The sequence below is a fragment of the Cervus canadensis genome, chromosome 10, assembly GCF_019320065.1.
Source record: "Cervus canadensis isolate Bull #8, Minnesota chromosome 10, ASM1932006v1, whole genome shotgun sequence".
In the NCBI taxonomy this organism is placed as follows: Eukaryota; Metazoa; Chordata; class Mammalia; order Artiodactyla; family Cervidae; genus Cervus; species Cervus canadensis.
In genome coordinates this window covers 61,462,665-61,485,466 of record NC_057395.1, presented here as the reverse complement: position 1 = coordinate 61,485,466, position 22,802 = coordinate 61,462,665, and the positions used below count along the sequence as shown (strand labels likewise).

Below are 22,802 nucleotides of genomic sequence, written 5' to 3'. Positions count from 1 at the left end.
TCATCCCCTTTGTACAGCTTCTTCTTCTAGTGAGCTTTGCCAAAATATTTGTATATAAATGCTATCTTGAGGACAAATCAGATCGAGGCAACATGTGAAGACCTAAAGCCCCCTTGTGAGTCATGAGATCTAGCTAAGGGTTTTTTTTCTTTCTTTTTTCTTTTTCTTTTTCATTTTCAAAGGACCAATATTAGTTTGGTTAATATTTAAATTATTTTTCTCTTCTTATTTAATTTACTCTAGCTGTAATGTTTATTGTACTGTTTCAGTGGTAACCAGGGCTTAGTTATTCTTCTTTTTCTAATCCCTTAAGGTGTAGAAGTAGGTTGTTTATTGGGGTTTTTCTTGCTTCTTTATATAGGCATTTATTGCTACTCTTCCTCATATTTTAATACTAGGGATATAATATACAACATGATGACTATAGCTAGCAGTGGTGTATGATATATAGAAACTTTGTTAAGAGGGCAAATTTTAAGAGTTCTTATCACAAGGAAAAACTGTTGTTCTTTTTTTCTTCATTTTTTACTGTATCTATATGAGAACTTGAATGTTAGCTTAACCTATTGTCATAATCACTTCATAGTACACAGAAATCAAACTGTTGGCTTCAACTTATACAGTGATGAATGTCAATTTTGTTCTTACCAAAAAATGGGAAAAAGATGACTAAAAAGGTGTAAACCTTTTTTGTGAGAGCTGACACTTCCTGAACCCTCTGTCTGTATGGGACAATGATGACAAGGTAGCTTGGGTAGACCTACCAGTTGGAAAACATGGTCTCTTTGTCGGGGCAACATTGAGGAGTGGCTCCTACTTACCAGGAGACAGCTCTTGAGCAGAGTCTTAGGGCTGAGGAGGATTGAGAAGCTGGAGGGAAGAGAAGGAATGATGACCAGGTGGTGGAACAGCCTGGACAAAGGCTCAGCACTGACCCGAGTGGGCTACTGCTCAAGAGAAGCCCTGAATTGTGAGACCTGCTTGTGCGCTGTTGTGAGAGTTGGTCTTGTCACAAAATAAGATAGAGAGGAAAACTCTCATTCCTTTGCTATGGCCAGCAGAGGAAGCACCAGCTCTGACTTCCAATGGAATCCAGTTTTGTCTCTGACAGGCTGTGTTGCCCTGGAGAAGTCATTTCACCTCTCTGAGACTCAGTTGCCACGCCTACTTCAAGAACCATTCACTGCATCACTCGGTAGAAATCAGAATTGAGTGAGATACAGTGTATAAAGATTTAATACAGTATTTCTCAACACCATTTAGCAGTGACTCCAGTGTGTAGAGGCTGGCATTCATCTTGTGCTCACCAGTTTCAGACTCTGGTAAAGCACTTTCCATTCATTGACTCATTTAATTCTCACATCAACACAACGAGGGAGGTTTTGCTGTTAACTCCATTGGGCAGGTTTGAGGACTGTGGTTCTGAGAGGTTAAGTAAGTTGGCTGAGATCACACAGCTGGCAACAGCAGAGGCCAGGTCATGCTCAGCTCTGTCCAACCTCTCACCTCACGTGTGTCAGGAGCCCCGGCACAGCCTGAACTGATGTCTCTTGGGAGAGCTGCTCCAAGGCCCTCCCGACCAAGCTGCCCCAGAGGCTCAAGGGCCTCCTACGGTGACTTGATCTTGTCAGACATCCTTCAGACAGAAGGCCCTTGAGTGAGGCAGCGCTTGTTTGGGCTTCTCTTACCCCGAGTCTCCCATGAGGACGACAGTGGTTCTTCCCTCACAGAATTGCACACAGCACTGAGATGGCTCATGGCAAGATGGGCAAATGTTCCCTGGCCCTCTTGGCAGGAAAGTCAGATGGCGTCCTGAAAAGGAGAGGCCCAGGGTCCCTGAGGTGATAGCCTGGGTCTGTCTTCTGCAGAGGTGACACGGCTGTGAGTAGAGGGCTCTGTGCTCCAAACTCCAGGGCAAAGGGGAAGCTGAGGGCTTGCATGTTGAGAAGGGCCATGAGGAAACCTCATCAGTCTTGGGTGGGAGAGATCAAGGCCAGGACAGCGGGACCTGCTTGGGGCTGGGGAGAGGTGGCTGAGTACTCAGGGGGATGTCTCCTCTCTGAGCAAGAGATCCCTTATCCATGGGTTTAAAACCTAGTCCTGCCAGTTGTTACCCTGTAACCTCAATATGTCACTTGTCCTTATGAGCCTCAGTTTCCTCATCTGTCCAATGGGGACAAGATTGTTGTCTCCTGCAGAAGGGTTTTATGAGGAGGTCATGAGGTGAGGTGTGCTGTTGAAGGCAGCCCTCCAACATGGCGGTGGTGTTAGCAGAAGCATAATGAGGCTGTCTCTAGTGAACTTGGATCACCTTTTTGCCCTTCGGGTCTCAGTGATCCTATTTTTAAGACACAGAAGTGAGGCTGGATAATCCCAAAGTTCCCTTCCAGCTACAGATCCATGTCTCCACCGCCCTAATTGCCCATACCTCACCTTCCCTGAAATCCCAGTGGAAGGAGTGCAACGGGCCACACAGCAGGTGCAGAAATGGCTTTTTATTGCTGGGGGTGGAGGGTAAGGAACACAGGATGTCCTGACTGTGAGAGATGTCCTTTGACTGGGTTCAGTTGTCACTCCTGGAGGATGGTGGCAGCACCAACCGTCCCAGAGGGAGACGGTACAGAGATTCAGTCACGTCCCTGTGAACCAATCTGGAAGGAGACCACGGTGTGAGGCATGGACACTCCGGGGCCCTTACTGGCTCCTGCGTTCATCAGACATGGCAGCAGGAGTACTTCCCCCAAACCCTGCGAGCCCTGAGGCTTTAGCAGGGACTGGCACCTGTGGTTTGGGGTCTTTCTCTGGCACCGGGCACTGACCCCTCCGCATCCCCTCACCCTCCCACCTCCTCACTTTAGCAACAGTGACCAATGTGGAAAGACTAAGCAAAGCCCAGAGGAGCCAGGGTTCAGGGTTCAGTGTATGATGAGGATCAGGGATCAGACTGAGATACAGGTCACCACTCTATCCATGACCAGTGTCAGGGCTCAGTCATCAAGTGGAGTGAAAGCTATGTCTGACTGTGTTCTGAACTCAGTCAGGGAGAAGAATCAAGTGCAGTCTGGATGTGTGATTAAGGGTCAGGACTCAGTCTGTGACTGAGATCAGGGCTCAGTCTGCTACTAGAGAAAGAAGAGAAGCCAAGCTTTGCTTCTGCTTCTCCACAGGCCCCTGTGTGTGTGTGTTGGGGGGGGGTGCGGGGGGGTGTTTATCCTCCCATAGTCCAGGGCCCAGAGCCCAGCCCTCACCAGCAGGCACGCGTCACAGAGGTTTTCAACTGTGCTCTTTACTTTTTCTGTTGGTTTTCATAAAGTTCATCTGAAAGAACAAATCAGTAGAAGTTCTCAGGTTCCAGCACTAGAAGCTGAATAGAAATCGGACGCTAATGGCTGAAACTGTCCAGCAGGTCAGACTTGACAGCCACGGGACATCTTCCATGTCACTCCATCTCTAAGCCTCAGTTAGATCATCTGTAAAATGGGTATGATGACACAACCCGTCCCCACAGGGTCATTGCAAGGATCCAATGAGATAGTATAGAAGAAGCACTGAGCAAAGGCCCAATGAACTGGGTCTGTGGCTATTTTCTAGAAAAACTGCCTCCCGGACCCTGACACTGTTACTCACCCCATTTCTGTTGCCCCTCAGCCCCAGCAACCCCAGTGTTGCCAGAGATCCAGGTCAAGAAGAGCCTCCAGAGGTTGGAGGTGAAGCTATATCCTCTTCTAAAAAGTGAAAGGCAAGGGGCTGTGTTTATTAAAAATGCCTACTGGATATTAAACTCTTTCTACTTTTTCTCTAAATCTTCACTGACCAGCTCGGCAGCGTTTGCAATCTCCTTTCACTTGGGAGTAAGCCGAGGCTCAGAGAGGTAGAGCCAGTTGACTCCGACCTCACAGTTGCTAAGAGAACATCCAGGTTTTGAACCCAGATATGGCCCGTCCTCTTTGTCACATCATTCTGGGCAGGAGGTTCTGCCAGTGTGACAAAGGAGGGCAATAGAAGCCCTCAGAGGCCCACAGAGGCTATCAGACTGCACGGCCACACTTTTCCGACTTGTTCACAGTGAAGGGTCCCCAGCTTCTCCGGTGCGGCAGGCATAGAGCAGTGTGCCCTCCCCTGCTAGGCTGCATAGGGAGCCCCCTCCCCGCTTCCCCAGGCTGTGACTTACGGATGCGGTTCTTAACATAATCCACATCCAGGCTTTCAGGGAAACTGTGGACTCGTGGGCACACCTGAGGGTTACAAGGAGCCAGGGAAAGAGAGAGACACAAGAGAGAGAAATGGAGAGAGGGAAGGAAAGAAAGTGGTCCGGAGGTGAGGAGGGAGAGGAGAGATGGGAGAAGGAAGAGGACTGGTTATTACCTGCTGTGAGCGCCCTGCCTGCCACCCACAGAGATGCAGTACTGGGGGCCTCAGAACTTCTGACCCTTAGGGTTCTAGAACAGTGGAAACCTATAAGGTCCAAATCTGAGAACCAGACAGCACTAGGGTCCTAAAACTTCAGAACATTAGAATCCTAGAACCTTGGAGAATCTAGACTTTTAACATTGCAGAACACTATGCCCTTAGAAGCCTTGACCACTGGACTCTGAAATTTTATAGAGTTAAATGGGGCCCTGGGAACCATAGAGAAGTGTTTTTTTGTTTCCCACAATTTTGTGTGTCTACAATTCCCTGAGGATATCATTAAAATGCAGATTACTGAGCAACAGATCTGGGGTATTATCTGAGTCTCTATTATGCATTTCTAATGAGTGCCCATGAGAGGTCAGTGCTGCTAATCTGAGGAACACACTTTGAGCGTGACTCAAGTTCAGTAAATCACAGAACAACATGGAGGACTTTTTAAAAATAAAGTCAGAGTCCCAGCCCCCTACCAGAGTTGACTAATATAGAATCTTTAGAATTTCAGGCACATGGTACATATGGTTTTTTCATATGATGCATATGAATCTGAACTACAGTATGTACAGTCTTTTTTTTATTTAAATGAATTAAAATTGTGTTGAATGAAGACAGACATTAGCTACAAGGCCTACTGGCAGTCCATGGGTATTTTAAATGGTTCAAGTGTGGGACCCAGTGATTTCAGCTCAGGTCACGCCCCTGCTCACCTCCTCCCCAGACCAGGCTGAGTGAAGTGGGGCAGGTAGCAATTGATTGCCCCAAGGAAGTTGGCCCCTCAAAAATGAAGGTGCCCAGAGAGTACAGCCGAGCCAGGGAAAGTCACACCTGACCCCACCAGGCCTGGCTCTGCACCCCAGGATTGGGGGACTCACCTCGTAGTGTGTTACCAGGGACAACACCTTGTTCACGAGGTTGATTGCAAAGTCCAAAATCTCCTTGAACAGTCTAATGCGCCTGAAGAAGAGAGGAAACTGATTAAGTTTGGTAAAGTTGGCGGAGCAGCCAAGCAAGAGCAGTGGGAAGAGGGCAGAAGGTGGTGAAGCACCTTGAAACCAGGTGACTTGGGCCTCTACCCAGGGGGATCACTACTTAGAACCCCATGGTTGACCAGCAGCCCACCTCAATAGCTCATGACAGTCTCATCACAACCCTAAGACCTCATTGATCTATCCATCCATCCATCCATCCTTCCATCCACCCATCCATCTATTCTTCTATCCATCCATCCATTCATCCGTACATCCATTCTTCTATCCATCCATGCTTCCATCCATCCGTGCATCTAGTCATCCATTCATTCATCAACACATAGATAGAGAGCACCAACTATGTGCTCAAAAGCAAGACTGACTGGTGACACAGTGATGAGCAAAGCCCAAGCAGCTCCTAATGTGGTACCTGAATACTGGGTTGGACAAAAGTTTTGATTGGAGTTTTCTGCAAGATCTTATGGGAAAACCCAAAAGACTTTTTGGCCAACTTAGTTTTAATGCATTTTCCTAAGACTGACTCCTTCCCACCTTCAGCTCTCTGCCTAAGTGTCACCTCCTCAGGGCAGTCCTTGTAACTGTTTGCTAAGGGAGGGCTTTCTGTCATAGTACCTGTTAGGTGTGCTGCTCCGCCCAGGGATGATGGCAAGCGAACATTTTCCGTGAGTGTTCTTTACTGTTAGACTGAATGCTTCCCTGTCTGTCATTCCCTCCAGAGACTAAGCTCCATGAGAACAAGCACCTTGCCAGCAGTCACCAGTACTTTCTCCTGAGCTCAGAATGGTGCCTGCCTGTATGGAGCAGCTGCTCCACACGTTTTTGGCTAAAGGAATAAATGAAATAAACTTACAATTGAATATTTAATGACAATTTGTGACAAGTAGTGAGAAGGGCAAGAGTAGAATCCTATGAGGGAGGAGAAGAGGAGAGGAACAATGTTTTAGACCCTAAACAATGAGACATACATGGAAATGGGATGCAGGAAAGGTGTCCTAGGTGCCTGAGCAGCCCATGCACAGGTTCTGAGTGGAAGGAGTTTGTCTGAGGCTCAGAGCAAAAGCTAGTGGGTCTAGGGCAGAGTGGGCAAGGTGTGGATACAAATCAGGTAGAGCTAGATGACCCTGGGAGGGCCTGAGTTTGCATCCAAAGTGGATAGAAAAGCCCCCTGAGAGTTTGAAGCAGCAGAGTGGAATGTCATTTTACAGACATGGACACTGAGACCCGGAAGGCAGGATGGTTTCCCTGGCACTATAGACTAGGCAGTGTCCAGTAGGGCTCAGACATTTGAGCTTACATCTCAGTCTTTCCAAGTGCCGGTAGGCTGCAGACTTTTCCTATCTTTTGTTTTGGGGGTCTGCAGGCAAACCTGTGATCAGATACCTGTTGGGCAGGATGAACTGACCTCTGCTCACGACTCAGCCTTGTTACCTGTGAAGGCCAACCTGCCCCAGCCTTCAGCTTCCAGACTAGTTCTCTCCCAGCCAGGACCAGGATCAGCCTTTCTCCTTCCACCCTCTTCCTGGGATTAAACATGTTCTTTCAAGCACGCAGTTTAAGATGTAGATTTGGTGGGTTACTGGAGATCAGTGATTTAAATGGAGAGGACTCAGTTTTCAAGATGTCATTTTTTGGAATTTTTCAGTGGGTAGAGGATGGTTTTGGGGACAGTCTGAAATTAGAGCCCATAGCAGGCATTTACTATTCCTCTTGCCCTCTCCTAACAAGAGGCAGGAAGATGAACACAGTGAATTATTATTATTATTGAGGGACACTATGTAATATGAGACGGGTCAGTTCTTCAAGTAGACATAAGAATGCTAAATGAGCATGCATCTAACGACAGAGCTTCAAAAAACTTGAAGCTAAAATAGATAAAGCTGAAAGGCAAAATATAGCAATTTACAGTTATGGTTGGACAGGTCAGCACTCCAGTCTCAGTAAGGGGAAGAACAAAGAGACTGAAAGTCAGCATGGATATTATTATTACTGAGAGCTTAGTATGTGCCAGGAGGTAGGGTAAACACTTGCATTTTCTCATTTGGCTAACACAGTAGCCTATGAGTTATGTATTCTTACCATCCTTTGTTTACCGATGTGAAAACTGAAGCATCTAGACGCTAAATTGATTACAAAATCACAAGTTAGTGGCAAAGCTAACTTGATTCCAGAGTCTAACCTCTTTTTTTCACACTCTGCTCCCTCCCAGGTAAGGAATAGTGCTGAGATGACGAGTCCCAGCTCCTCCGACACCCCCTCTCTGCTGAGATGTGTGCACCTGGCCTGCCCAGCACGCTGAGAGAGATGATGTGTTGATCGCTCCTGCATTCTTCCATGACCACGGTGGAGACTTCAGTCTCTTTATCAGTTTCAACGCTGACACTATACTGGAGGACCAAGTTGAGGGCCAAGTCGACAATCTCACCCAACACAGGCCTGCAGGGAAATAGGTTCACAGTGAACAGAGGTGGAGAAGTCTCTTCACATTGCCCACTTTAATCTCTCTCTTGTGTGGACATTATATGGGATGTCTATTGACAAGGACAGGCCTGGTGTGCTGCTGTCCATGGGGTCACAAAGGTTGGATAGACTTAGTTGCTGAACGACAAGTGGACAATGTTAATACTACCTGTTTTCTTTATGGAATTTACGTTCTTACATTAAGAACTTCTTCTCCTGGCCACAAGGGTTTGGCTCATGTGACATTTCTATAGAGTATCACACCAGTGATTAAAACAAAAATAAGAGTTAACATTTCCTAAGAGAATACTATGTTAGGTATTTCCAAAAAGGTATTTTACCTGGATTAATCCATTTAATCTCTATAGCAATACCATTTGAAAAAAGTACTATCACTATCTCTGTTTTCAGAATGAGGAAACGTGGTATAGAGAAGTTAAGTAACTCTCTCAGGATCTCATAACTAATGAATGATGAAGTCATAGTGCACTTTAATTTACAAAGACTCCCACACATCCTCATTTCCTATCTCTTTGTCTCTTCAAAGTAATTAAAATACTTAGAAATATATTTTTCATATAATTTTCACATGCTATTCATTAAATACCGTACACTGCTATACGGGTCATACTGCTGTTTAAAGAGAATTTTGAGAGACAAAATGATGCTGGAGGAAACTTTGCCAAAGAGTTGTAAGTGTTCATGTCTTCTCAGTTCTCAAGTTTTATGATTAGATAAGTGTTAAGAATTTGGAAATATATTTTATGGGGGATTTTTAAAAAAAAGAGATTTGGTTATGGGAAAAGTTTGTTAGAACATTTTAAAGGTTAGGATTCTAGAGTTGCAAGGACCTCCTTATTTTACCGATTGAGAGACTAAGGCAGCAGGATGAAAAAGTGCCTGATATCAAATTGGAGATCTACCGGCCACACCACCCTGCACCCCCCAAACCTCAAATTCCAAGACATACTCACAGGTTCACGTTGACTTCAGCAGTGATGGGGATTTTCACTATAGCACCTTTGCAGTCAGGAGTCTCTTCGAATGTGATATCCAGGACGTGCAGATTCCTGATTTTCACACTGTGCAAAAACCACAGTTCACTCTTGTTATTCCTCTTGACAGCCATTGCTGGGCTCTTGTCTATGCCAGCCTTGTGCTGAGCAGTTGAGCCTCATAGACCTTGCCTGCTTTAGTCTCATGAGAGTCCTGCTCAGGGGTTGGATTCTCTCCATTGGATGGCCTGACAGACTGACGATCAGACAGCTGTGATTTCCCTCAAGACTCCAAGGGTAAATATATGTCAGAGTCAGAATTTTTTTTTTAATTGATATATAGTTGCTTTAAAATGCTATGCTAGGTTCAGCTGTGGGGCTTCCATGGTCACTCAGAGGGTAAAGAATCTGCCTGCAATGCGGGAGACCCGAGTTTGATCCCTGGTTTGGGAAGGTCCCAGGAGAAGGAAATAGGAACCCACTTCAGCATTCTTGCCTAGAGATTTCATGGGCAGAGGAGCCTGGTGGGCTACAGTCCGAATCATTGCAAAGAGTATGACACGACTGAGCAACTATTACTTTCACTTCTCATTAGGTTCAGGTTACAGCAAAGTGATTCAGATATAGATATATATAGATACAGATGTATTTTTATTTCAGATTCTTTTCCCTTATAAGTTATTACAAAATATTGAGTATAGTTCCCTGTGCTATATAGTAGGTCCTTGTTGGTTGTCTATTGTATATATAGTAGTGTGCATATATTTATGCCATACTCAATAATTAGTCCACACTGTATTCCCTTTTGGTAACCATGAGTTTTTTTTTTAATTATCAATGAGTCTTTTTGTATAAGATTTTAGTATCATATTTTAGATTCTATGTATTAGTGGTATCTGTGATAATTGTCTTTCTCTGTTTGAACTACTTCATTTTGTATGCTTATCTCTACATCCACCCACTTATTGCTGCAAACAGCATTATTTCATTCTTTTTTATGCAGAGCCAGAATTAGAACCCAGAATGCTTGACTCCCAGACGTCATGTGTAGGGCTACCTACGTGGTGTGAATTCTATTTTCCTCTCTCCTGAGACCAAACTTTTATACTCAGTTATATTCAGAGAAGGAAAGTCTTATCTTTGGGAAAAGGAATTTAGGCAACAGCAAACAGGTAGAGGAGGGGGTGAAGAGAACCTTCATCCTGACTCTCATATCACAGAAGAGAAAGCCTAAACCCATGAGATACCTGGATAGCCCATGCAGCCCTCTAATTTTTCCAAGCTCTGGTGGAGTTGGCCTGAGACCACTTCTGCTCTGTAGGAACACACAAGGTTTATTCATATTCCCTGGTGGCTCAGCTGGTAAAGAATCCACCTGCAACGTGGGAGACCCGAGTTCGATCCCTGTGTTAGGAAGATCCCCTGGAGAATGGAATAATAACTCACTCCAATATTCTGTCCTAGAGAGTTCCATGATCTGCATCGCCAAAGAGGTTGCAAAGAGTTTGACATGACTGAGCAACTGTGACTGTGTAGATCACAACAAACTGTGGAAAATTCTTAAAGAGAAGGGAATACCAGACAACCTTACCTGTCTCCTGAGAAACCTGTATGCAGGTCAAGAAGCAACAGTTAGAACTGGACATGGAACAGACTGGTTCCAAATAGGAAAAGGAGTACTTCAAAGGTGTATATTGTCCCCCTGCTTATCTAACTCATATGCAGAGTACATCATGTGAAATGCCAGGGTGAATGAAGCATAAGGTGGAATCAAGATTGCTGGGAGAAATATCAATAACCTCAGATACACAGATGACACAACCCTTATGGCAGAAAGCAAAGAGGAACTAAAGAGCTTCTTGATGAAAGTTAAAGAGGAGAGAGGAAAAGCTGGCTTAAAACTAAACATTCAAAAAATGAAGATCCTGGCATCTGGTCTCATCACTTCATGGCAAATAGATGGAGAAACAATGGAAACAGTGACAGACTTTATTGTTTTGGTCTCAAAAATCACTGCAGATGATGACTGCAGCCATGAAATTAAAAGATGCATGCACCTTGGAAGAAAAGCTATAACCAGCCCAGACAGCATATTAAAAAGCAGAGACATTACTTTGCCAATAAATGTTCTTCTAGTCAAAGCTATGGTCTTTCCAGTAGTCATGTATGGATGTAACAGCTGAACTATAAAGAAAGCTGAAGGCCAAAGAATTGACGCTTTTAAATTGTGGTGTTGGAGAAGACTCTTGAGAGTCCCTTGGACTGCAAGAAGATTCAACCAGTGAATCCTAAAGGAAATCAATCCTGAATATTCATTGGAAGGACTGATGCTGAAGCTGAAACTCCAATACTTTGGCCACCTGAGGCAAAGAACTGACTCCTTGGAAAAGACCATAATGCTGGTAGATTGAAGGCAGGAGGAAAAGGGGACGACAGAGGATGAGATGGTTGGATGACATCACTGACGCGATGGACGAGTGTGAGCCAGTTCCAGGAGATGGTGATGGACAGGGAAGCCCTGGCATGCTGCAGTCCTTCGGGTTAAAAAGAATTGGATACAACTGACTGACTAGACTGAACTGAGTGACTTTCACTTTCACTTTTTGTCTTTGATATTTAACTTAGGTACCCAAAGAGATGTATTCTCTTTTCTGGGAACAAAAGTCTCCAAATGAAGCAACAACTCACCCTGTCAGAGTGTTCACTACTTCAAAAATTGCAGAAATGAGTTGTTCCCAGAAGTTCTTAGTTTCCTCGATCTTCTCCTGGGTCTCCTCAGCAGTCTTCAGTTGCTGCAAGATAGCTGCAAAAACAATCTCCTCTTAGTGGGGTACACAATTTACAAAGCAGCTCCTACGCACCAGGTACTAACTGAGAATATTTGCCTATGTTATTTCATTTAATCTCTGTAAGAACTCCATAAAGTAGACATTACTAACATCTGCATTTCCAGATGAGGAAATAAAAGATCAAAAGTTTAAGAAATTGATCAGAGTCACACAGCTAGGAGACCTTGTTCTTTTTATGCCGCCTTTACGCTAATACATACTCATTATTCATCAACAAAGCAGTCAATCCACTGAGCAGGCAATAGGTAAAGATTGCACATCAGCTTCTAGTAGTGAAGCACTAATGAGCTGCTTATGCAAACAAAATAAATGTAGAATAAAATAAGAAGTGGAAAATCTAGAATCAAAGAAAATATACAGGTCTAAATCATGAAAGTGGCAAACAGGAGTCCCTGAATGACAGCTTTACATTGAGACCGAGGAAAGAGTTGCCTAATAGAGGAGAACAAGGACAGAGTCCTAATGGACAGAGGAAAGAGGGACTTGATAGAGCAAGTGACATGGCAGGTGTAGAATGGCACATTTGAAAAGTATTAAGAAAATATGTATAGAAAATAATTCAAATGAGAAACAACAAGGCAAAAACTCGCTCAAAGAAGAAGAAAAGGCAAAAAAAAAAAAAAAGAAAAAAAAGAATAAGAAAAGGCTGCAAGAAAAATTATGTAATCAAAGTACTGCAACGTGGCTCTGCAATGGACAGTACCTAGTTATAACGATGCAGCGAAGGAAACTACATCTGGTCTTAGAACTTACTAGGCGACTCTGATGCAGACACCTCTGGTTCTGTGTTCAGAAGCATTGCTGTTTTACCAGCAATGATTTGAAAAGTAGGTCCCTCCTATATCTATGAGGTTGCCTAAGCCCTGGCAAGGTTTGAAGGGCAGTCCTTTACAGAAGATAGCTTCTCCTACAAAGAATGTTTAGCAGTGTCCCAGTAATGTTTCCAAAAAGTGAAAAGAATACCAAGTTCTTTCAAGAAATTAGAATTACAAGGAAATATGATTCACAAGAAAGGTAGGTAATTTTAAAGCTAGCTAGGCTAGTTAGAAATGCTTTTCCAGTTCGTTAATTCAAATTCCTAAGAAAATTGAATGACCCAACAGAGGAATATGAAACAAATATAAATTAAATATTTAAGTTACAATACATAAATGGCTAATAAATAGGAAAAAATGAGGGAATGCTTTCATAGTTAGAGAAATGCTGTGATGAATTATAACCTTTATCTGTGAGACTGGAAAAAATCTCAGTTGTCCAAACCAGTGCTGTCAAGAGAGTAGAAAAAGGGTACTCTCACAAATGATTGGAGAAACTATTAACATAGGGGATTATTTGTCAATACGTGCTGTAAATTACAATATGCATACTTTTCAAACTTTTGAAATGTCAATTTGAGGATTTTATCCTATGAATATATTAGCAAAGTTTACCATGATATAAGATGTAAAGTGATATTCAGGTAAGTATTGCCTGTTTCTAGAAAAATAATAAACAAAGGAACCAGGAATCAGTCACCTCTCTCAGTAAACCACCCATAAGGAGCTGTCCCTGCTGGCAGCCTTTGGTGATACAGGCGTAGTATTTAGGAAGCAAGCTCCTAGGTCCCCCTGATCATCCCTGTTGTTGACTCACTTTCAAGTGTACTGTCAGGGTTGTCAAGTCCTTCCTCAAGACCAGATTTCAGCTTCCTCAGAACATCTTTGCCAAGATTGTCGAGAAGAGACGCTGAGGTCCCAGCAAGCAGGCCACACAAGAGAACAAGTTTCCAAAGCTGAAACATCTTGTCCTGACACCTGGATAGTCATGGGAAGAACAGGAGGAGTGAGAATTACCCATAGGGAAATGGCATCGTGGATGAGCACCTATGACTCTTATACTCAACAGTCCTTGACGATAGCTGTGGTTATCTCCTCTCTTACAGATAGGTAACCCAGGTCAAAAAGCTAGAGAAACTTGCCCAGAGATAAACAACCAGTGAATAACGGAGCTACAATTTGAAAAGACACACTGGACTCCAGGTCAATTCTCTTTGGAGGTCATTTGCACATGCTGGTTACTCTGCATGGAACATTTCCCTCTTCTTTTCATTTTTAGGTGAATCACTTCTTACTGACTTTCCAGCTTCAGTAGGACATCATGTCCTCTTCAACTCTCCTCAGACACTAGGTTAGGTGGACTCACTTCACCAACTTGCTGCCTTCATTCACTGTTCAGAGTCCTGGGTACCAATTAGTGACAAGTTGGCTGCCTTTCCCACCAGGCTGTGAATTCCTTAGAGAAGGGATTTTGACTTATTTCACAATGAGTTGAATTCCCAACTCATAGTAAAAAAAAACTGTCACTAGTAAGCACAACAAAATAAAGTTTGACAAATAAAAGTATGAACAAATAAGTGGGCACCACATCATGATGCTGCATTCATCATCAGTTTGACATTTCTCCTAATTGAGTCTATTTCTTAGTTTGCCTCATTCAAAATATTAGCTAATTCAAGTGGCCCCACCCCTCTGCCTCTTGTCCTTGGAGACTTGGAAGGGCTTCCCCGGTGCCTCATGGGAAAGACTGCAGTGCATGAGACCCAGACTCAATCTGTGGGTCAGGAAGGTCCCCCGGAAAAGGAAATGGCAAACCAGAGCAGTATTCTTGCCTGGAGAAATCCATGGGCAGAGGAACCTGATGGGCTACAGTCTGTGGGGTTGCAAGAGTCAAACACAAGTGAGCGGCTATTTTAATCTCTATGCCTCTTTTCCCCAATGCCTTCTGTAGGCCTCCATGTGGAGTGACAATAAGGGGGAAGCCCACCATTCACAGGTTTGAAGAAAAATACTTACAAAGTCCTTGCTCCTCTGTACAGTTTCCTGGAATTCTGCTGGGCAGTGATGGTACTTATATTGATGGCGATGGGGAGGGAGGCTGCCCCTGAAACAAGCTCTGCGTCCAGAGCCATCCAATGAGACTCCAATAAAAATAAGCCCTGTCCAGAGTGAACAGAGACACTTCCAAGGCAAAGGTCAGCCAGGATGCTTGAACTGGATGACTATGGAGAGGACTTTGTGCCAAGACTAAGAGCAGGTTCTCATGGAGCCTCCAGCTACCAACATGGTGGCCATGTGGGTGGGGGGCTGGGACTAAAACTGAGAATGGATGAATTGGAGAATATTCTGGTACAAGGATCCATGGTGATCATCTAGCTTAATTTTATCAGCATTTGCAAACTCAGGCTCAGAGAGGGAAAGCAGCCAGCCTCTAAGAGAGGGACAGAGATAGGGCTAGTAGAATCAGGGTCAGTGACCAGTAAAGTCGTTCTTCCCAAACCTTCTCTTGTGTCTTAACGCTCTCCATATCATCCCTCCCAGTGGAACCAGCCTCAGGAAAAATGTTTGCAACGACGGGTTGCTCAGGACCCACCCTCCCCATCTACCCACTCCATTTAGTCAGTAGAGTTTCTCCTGAGAGTGAATATAGTCTACCTCCATATATATCCCCATATATGCAGTATCCCTCTGCACACTTGCCCTCGACTTCTCTATTCTCAATGATGCTGCCAGAAGTTAAAGCTCTCACCTTAAACAGAAGTCCCCATCATGGCCCCTGTGTCATCTACTCACTGCCACTGCAAATACATCTACCTCTCTCGCCATGGCTGTACTCTTCCTTTTTTTCCAGAAAAATACCAACATCATTGCTGCCTTGGCCCTCTGCACAGACCATTCCCTCTTTACAGAACTCTCCTCTTCAAGCCAGTGTGAGTTGGGTCCTGCCATTCAAACGCACAGTAAGTCCTGACTCCACACATTTATAAATTCATATCAACTCCTCCCTTTAGATGACAACTCCAGGGTCAACTAACCACACTGGAAACATAACTTACAGGAAAGGCATGGGAGAGCTTAGAGTTCAACTTAACCTCCTTGCTGGGAAGGCTGGGCAGCCTATGGTCCAGAGAAGGAGAAGGACACATCCAAAGATACACATGAAATGAACCCAACTTATTTTCCTCTTCCATTTCATATGTTTTAGGTCTGTTGAAGTATTCTGCTTGGGCAATATATTTTTAAAACAAAGATTAAATACAATTATCAATAAGTTTGCTTTAACTATGGATGCCTGAGCTCCTCTCTAGATACTTAGAGTCAGGATCTGCAGGGTGGATGACCAGAGGTGGAGGTAACTGGACTAAGGTGGCTCAAAGGTACTTTTGACCTTGAGTTCAGAGTTCTGATCCCAACACCATCCTCTGGAACCCCTCCTCTGCCTAGACGTGACCACAGAACACTAAGTGCTTATCCTGCTTCAGCTTGTTTCATCTCATAAGCAACCAGACGGGGGTGTTACTGTTCTTATTTCTTCACTGAGGAAAGTGAGGCTCAGAAGCGAAGGATGACTTGCTCAGGGTGGAATAGATGGGAAGGGGCAGATCTGGAGAGGGCAACCAGTTCTTCATCCTCTCCCTTCGAGATCAGCTGTTCTAACTCAGCCTCTGGGAGCAGCAGCGAGTCTCACTCTTTGGCCCCAGTAAGTCCAGGGCAGTACCTGGCCATTTGCTTGGCACTGCAGAACTGTTTTCACCATTGGTGCTCATGACAACCCCCTAAGGAGGTTTGGAAAGTTCCATTTTCCGGTTGAGGTAACTGAGGTCCAGGGAAGGGAGGTGACAGCCATAGGTCTCACAAGGACAGGAACCAGCAGTTGCAATCTCAGGGAAGGACCTTTCTCTCAGATCACACTGAGGCCAACTGGTGGGGCAGGAGAGTCCTTGCACTTGAATACCCTGTTTATTCCTTGACCTCTGCTGTTTGAGTTGGTTGTAATGCCTGGTGCATTGGGCTCAGGTCAACCCGGAACACTTGGGCCAGGAAGCACAGATGGGTACCCATATGGCATTAGGCTGGGAGCACCAGCACAGCTCCAGGTCACTCAGGGTCAGTCTCCTCCCATCACCTACCTGCACCTCAGCAGGAACCTGTAACACTTTGACGTGAGTGCGACCAGGTCAAAGTAGCGGTAGGACCATAGGCTTGGGTAGCTAGGGTTCCTCAGGCTGAATATGATCCTGTCATCAGAGCACAGGGCAGGTGCCCAAGCCTGGGGCTGGGACATGGAGGACCCCATCCAGCCGAGCCTTGGACTGGTCAGCAGACTCACCTCCCAGGCTGTTTATGCCCAGTTCTGCAAACGTCCAGGCCCTTACTCCCCTGGTTGTGGGCACAGAGCTGAGGGCTGTGCCGGAATCTTGTGAAGAGAGTTTTTCCGCCTCAGGAACACAGCCCAAGGGGCCGGTGTGATATAGTGAGTCCAGACCTGGTGTTGGCCCCAGGCTACTGCCGCCTCTTGTTAAATGCAAGACAACTCCATGTCTAGTGGCAAAATACCCCAGCTCTGGGGTTGGGCGGACTGGATTCAAATCCTCTTTTTGCCTAATGCTGGCTGTGTGGCCTGGACAAGGAGCTTCTTCTCCTGAGCCTTAGGTCCCCTAAGTGTGAAATGGGACTAACTATGGGCCTCTCCTCCCAGGGGTGCTGTGAGAAGTGGTGGGATAATGTATGTAGGCCCCTGATAGACAGTTGCTACAGTGATGTTGATGATCACTGTTGTTGCTGGTGTCTGGTCACCTCACTCCCTTCCACCTCAGGTTTGTCATCTGTTTACGACCCTGCTGCACAGGGTTATGGAGAGGCTGTAGTGGGTAGATTATGCAGCCAATATGCTTAATCAATTGCAACTGCATTCATTATCTTTGCCTTCTGTAAAGACTAAATGAGCTTGAATGGGCTTAGATCTACAGGGTACCTATATTCACAAATTCTGCCAAACTTGGGTGCTGATATATACAGCCCTTGGCACAGATGTTTCCTCATTCAGCCCCAGACTCCCCTCTGGAGTCCAGGTAGGGAGGTTAGGGAGCCTCAGGAGAATTCTGATTGATTGTAGGGCCTGGATGGAGCTTTCTGCCAAGATACCCTCCCAGGAAGGTCTTGGGCTAGGATTGATTAGTGATGTCTGCCACAAGTTCAGGATGAGAGAGTGGAGACACTGCATGTTTCCCAGTGCAGGACCAAGTCATCTCTTAGGTCCCTGCAGCCAGTGCTGGGTACATCAACACCACATGTCCAAGGAGAGTGGGACCCTGAGACTTGCCTGGGGCTGGAGGAAGGAGAAGGAGACCCTGATCTGGGTTCCAGTCTTGGCTCTGTTAACAACCTACTTTGTGAGCCTGAGCAAGACATTTGTTTTCTCCCAGGGTCTGTGTCCTCTAACTGCAAAATGAGCACTGGTTCTCTGCTAGACAGCTGACACTTTGGGGCTCTGAGAGGTCATCAGGAACATCTGGGGCTACCTGCTACATTTCCATCAGATGGCACAACTGGAGCTCTTGCCTTGCAGGAATCCCACCCGCTCCTTGGGCACAGAGATAACTGCCCACTCTCTGAGGCCATGAGGGCCAGGACCACAGGGCATCACCCCCAAGACCTGACACATAGATGCTCAGCAATTATCTATTACAGCCTGCAGAAGCATTTTTCTTTACCACTGATTAATTAAAGTGTACACATTTAGACACTCATACACTTTATTTGTAACAGTGTAATATGCTTGCTCTTAGAGTCAGCCTTGGATGTGCATCCCAGACTTTTCCCTTGTTGGTTGTATGACAGAAGGCAAGCACACTAACATCTCTAGGCCTTTTTTTGGTTTTGTTTTTTAACATGAAACCTAGAAAGTCCTGGGACATTCTAATTACCTTAGAATAGTTGCTCAGTTATCTGAGGAAATGTCCATAGAGATCCCAGGCTATCCTTGGCTAGATAAGATGCTTCATGAATAATAGAGATCTATGTCATTACTATTACTGCAATAAACAGTATTGAGTAGTGACCAAAAACAGCATTTAGGTGCCCAGGAAATAGGGAGGATGACAAGGGGCAGGGTGTGCAGTTCTTGAAAGTGTGATGGGTCTGGGTTCAAACCCTGGCTGTGCCTTGTGAGCTTTCCCTCTCATAGACTCAGTTTACTCACCTGTAAACTGGGCACAATGGTTGTCCCTACATCCCTGAACTGGTCTGAAGCATGCACAAGTTAACATGTAGAAATCTGGACACGCAGTCCCTAGAAATGTGCTCTTCTTGCTGTTCCACTGGAGTGGGAGCCCCACAAGGCAGGGATCTTTTCTGTTTGTTCCCTGGTATGTCCCCTGTGTCATCACAATGCCTGTGATCTTAGCTGATGAACACATGTTCTGCGACATGTTATTGTTGCTATCGTTATAACACACAGATCGGCGACCCTGCCCCTGGGTGACTTCCCTGAAGGAGAGCCATGCTGCTGTTTTCAAGTACTTTCCAGGCATGTCTGCCTCTCCCCAAACACTGGGCACTTTGCTGCATTAAGCCCACCCCTCCCTTCTCTCTGCTTCCCTGTCAGGTGACCACAAGTATGTGTTGTGCTTTAGAGTGTGGGCTTGGCTGGCCCAAGTTTGCTCCCCTGTGCATGTTGCTCCAGCTGGTGGGAATGTAGCCAGTAGCCCCCATTTGTTCCTGATCATCTCTCAAAGCCCCATGGGGTCAGCTGTCTAGTAGGGAAGCTCTGTTCATTTTGTAGTTAGAGGAAATGGAGACCCAGGAGATAATGAATCTCTTACTCAGAGTCACAAAACAGGTTATAAACTGGGAAAGACTGGAACCCAGATCAAGGTCTCTCCTCCCTACCACAGCACTAGGCAGGTCTCAGAGTCCCAGCCTCCATGATCATGTGGTGTCCATGGGCCCATCACAGGTGGAGGGACCTTTAGTGGTGACCTGGTCCTGCCCTGGTGAACATGCAGTTGTTCCACTTTCCCCTCCTGGACAGTGGCAAACATCACCAATCAATCTTGCCCTCCAAGCCCAGGACTGCCTGGGACGTCTTCTCTGCAGAAAACCTCATCCAGTCCCTACAATCAATGAGGTGTATTTGACACCACAGTTCTTAGAGTCTCTAACATGGTCCTGGAAGGGAAACTGAGGCTTAGTGAAGAACCGCATCTCCCAAAGTCTATACACCAGCCACCAAGGGAGCCAGAATTTGTAGATAGAGGTCGACTGGAAATCTGAGACCATCTAGGTCATGTAGTCTTTATAGCACACAAAATAGGAAACGTAGTTGCCATTGATAAAGCATAAAGCACATGGGATGTTTCATCTCCTCACTTCATTCTCTCCACAACCCTGTGCGGTGGGGTCATGTACAGATGAGAGGCCAGAGGTGGAGCGGAGGAAGTGATCAGACACCAGGAATAATTAAAATATCATCATCACTGCTGTAGCCATGTATCAGGGGCCTGCCCACATTATCCAGATGCATTTCACAGCACAGTGCGGAGGAGAATCGCAAGTGTATGAGTGCTGAGTGGCTTCAGTTGTGTCTGACTCTGTGCGACCCTAAGAAGTGTAGCATGCCAGGCTCTTCCGTCCATGGGATTCTCCAGGGAGGAATAGTGGAGTGGGTTGCCATGCCCTCCTCCAGGGGATCTTCCCAACCCAGGGATCAAACCCACATCTCTTATGTCTCATGTGCTGGCAGGTGGGTTATTCACCACTAAAGCCCCCTGGGAAGCAGAGTCCCATACGTACTCTCATTTCACAGAGAAGGGACCTGAGACTCAGGGAGGAGTCCCGTGTTCAGTCCACATATCCAGCAATAGGAAATGAGGGGATTCGAACCTAGTCTGCCCGAATCTAGAGCTGAGGTCTGAGCACCACTTCCTCTGTGCCTTTTTTGCCATGGGGATCCAGGTACCATGTAGTTTTAGCCAATTTACAGTGGGAAAGCAAAAGCCTGGGGCCTCCAGCGGATCTGAGTTCACTACATCTGTCTCCAACCACTGGGCTGTGATCCCAAGGCCAAAAATTCTCTTCACCAAAATTTTCCACAGCCCACACCGCTGTCCCGACACCAAGGGAAGGAGGATCCCTGATGCTTGCAGAACTGGGCACAGACAGTGGGCAGGGTGGACTGCTGACAGTCCAAGGCTCTGCTGGATGGGATCTTCCATGTCCCAGCCCCAGACATGGGCACCTGGGCTGCCACCTTCTCCCTGCTCTGTGCTCTGAAGGCAGAACCACAGTCAGGGTGAGGAAAGCTAGCTCCTCAAGCCTCCAGCCCTGCACCTATTTTGTCTTGACCTTGTTCATCAGGTTCCTACTGATGTAGGAGGGTGACCAGAGGAGACGGACCCTGGATGACCTGGGGCTCTCTACTGGTGCTCCCAGCTGATTCCAAGCAGGCATCCATCTGTGCATCCTGGACCCGGTGTTCTGGGTTGACGGGGGCCCAATGCATCAAGTGTAACAACCAACTCAAACAGCAGAGGTCAAGGAATAAGCAGGGTATTCAAGCCTAGGACTCTCCTGCCCCACCAGCTGGCCTCGATGTGATCTGAGTGAAAGATCCTTCCCTTTGGACCAAATGCTGGTCCCTGTCCTTGTGACACCCAGGCGAGTCACCTCCCTTCCCTGAACCTCAGTATCCTCATTTGGAAAAGGGGGTTTTCCCTGCCTCCTTAGTGGATTTTGATGAGCACCAAGGGTGAAAGTGGACCCTCAATGCCAAGCCCAGGGCCAGCCATTTGTTTGCCCCTCCTGGGTGCTGGACTGGGGTCAACGACTGTGACTCACGGTTTCTTCCAGAGGCTCTGAGCTGGAACAGCCGATCTCGATGGGAGAGGATGCAGAACTGGGAGCACTCTACAGGTCTGCCCCTTCCCATCTTTTAACCTTGAGCAATTCATCCCTCCTTTCTGAGCATCACACCCCTCAGCCAAGAAATGAGGGCAGTAACACCCCCTGCCTGGTTCCTGTTGAGCTGAAACAAGATGAAGCATGAGAAAGAAGCACATATGGTTGTGAGAGCCTTGTCTAGGCAGAGCCGGGGTTCCAGAGGAAGCGGGGATGGGGGCAGTCACAGCTCTTAGAAATCAAAGTTTAAAGTACCTTTGGGCCACCTATTCCAGTTGTTTCCATCTCTGGCCAGACACTAGGGGACCAGACTATCCAGGTGCCCCTGACCCTAAGTATCTAGGAAGGGGCTCAGCATCTAAAGTTTAAGCAAACTTATCAGAAAATATTGCTTAATCTTTATGGTAAAAGACTATTGCCCAAGTAGATAATTTCAAGAAACCTAACGTATGTGAGGAGAAAGAGGAAAATAAGTGAGGTTCAAGTCATGTGTGGCCTTAGATGAGTCCTTCTCCTTCTCTGGGCCACAGTCTCCCTAGACTTTTAAGCAAGAAGTGAAAATGATGACTCTAAGCTCTCCTGTGTCCTTGATGTCTGTTATGTTTCCAATGTGGTTGTGTGACTCTCGAGTAGATATCAGAATAGAGGAGGAAGACATGAGTCTACAAATATGTTGTTAGGATTTCCTGTGGATTTGAATGGCAAGACCCAAGTCAAACTGGCTTCAACAAAAATGAAAAATAGGAAGTGAGAAGCATATTTCAACTTTAACATTGCTGGCAAGAAGGGCTTCAGGCACACTTGGATCAAGGCACTAAACTGATACATTGTCTCATCCCCTTTGTATAGCTTCTTTTTCTAGTGAACTTTGCCATATGATTGTGTCTAAATTCTATCTTTGAGGACAAAGCAGACCCAGGAAACATGTGAAGACCTAAAGCCCCCTTGTGAGTCATGGGATCTAGCCAAGGATTTTTCAATTTCTTTTACATTTTCAAAGGACCAATACTAGTTTGATTAATATTTTGGTTAATAATTTGTATTCTTTTTGTCTTCTTTATTTCATTTACTCCTGCTGTAATCTTTATTGCGTTCTTTCAGTGGTAACTTTGAACATAGTTTATCCTTCTTTTTAGTCCTTTAAGGTATAGTTGTATGTTGTTCATTTGGGTTTTCTTACTTCTTAATGTAGGCATTTATTGCTATTCTTCCCATATTTTAGGTTCTAAACAAATGAGTACTGAGGATGTATTGAATTACTTGATGACTATAGCTAACAGTTTATGATATACGTATGTCACATCATATATTCAGGAATCTGGTTAAGAGAGTAAATCTTAAAGAGTCTCATCACAAGGAAAAAGCGTTATTGTTCTTCATTATTTTTTA

General features: G+C 45.6%; 1 protein-coding gene across 1 annotated transcript; it reads right to left on the bottom strand.

Moving 5' to 3' along the window:
* Positions 1-2,631: 2,631 nt before the first annotated feature.
* On the bottom strand, positions 2,632-15,341 carry LOC122448923 (short palate, lung and nasal epithelium carcinoma-associated protein 2A-like). The gene is made up of 7 exons (XM_043480581.1): positions 15,309-15,341; positions 11,540-11,643; positions 8,831-8,938; positions 7,680-7,832; positions 5,283-5,364; positions 4,172-4,235; positions 2,632-2,651 (listed from the first exon to the last, which is right to left on the bottom strand). Exons 1-7 carry the CDS (start codon positions 15,339-15,341, stop codon positions 2,632-2,634), a joined length of 564 nt encoding a protein of 187 aa, XP_043336516.1.
* Positions 15,342-22,802: the final 7,461 nt, after the last annotated feature.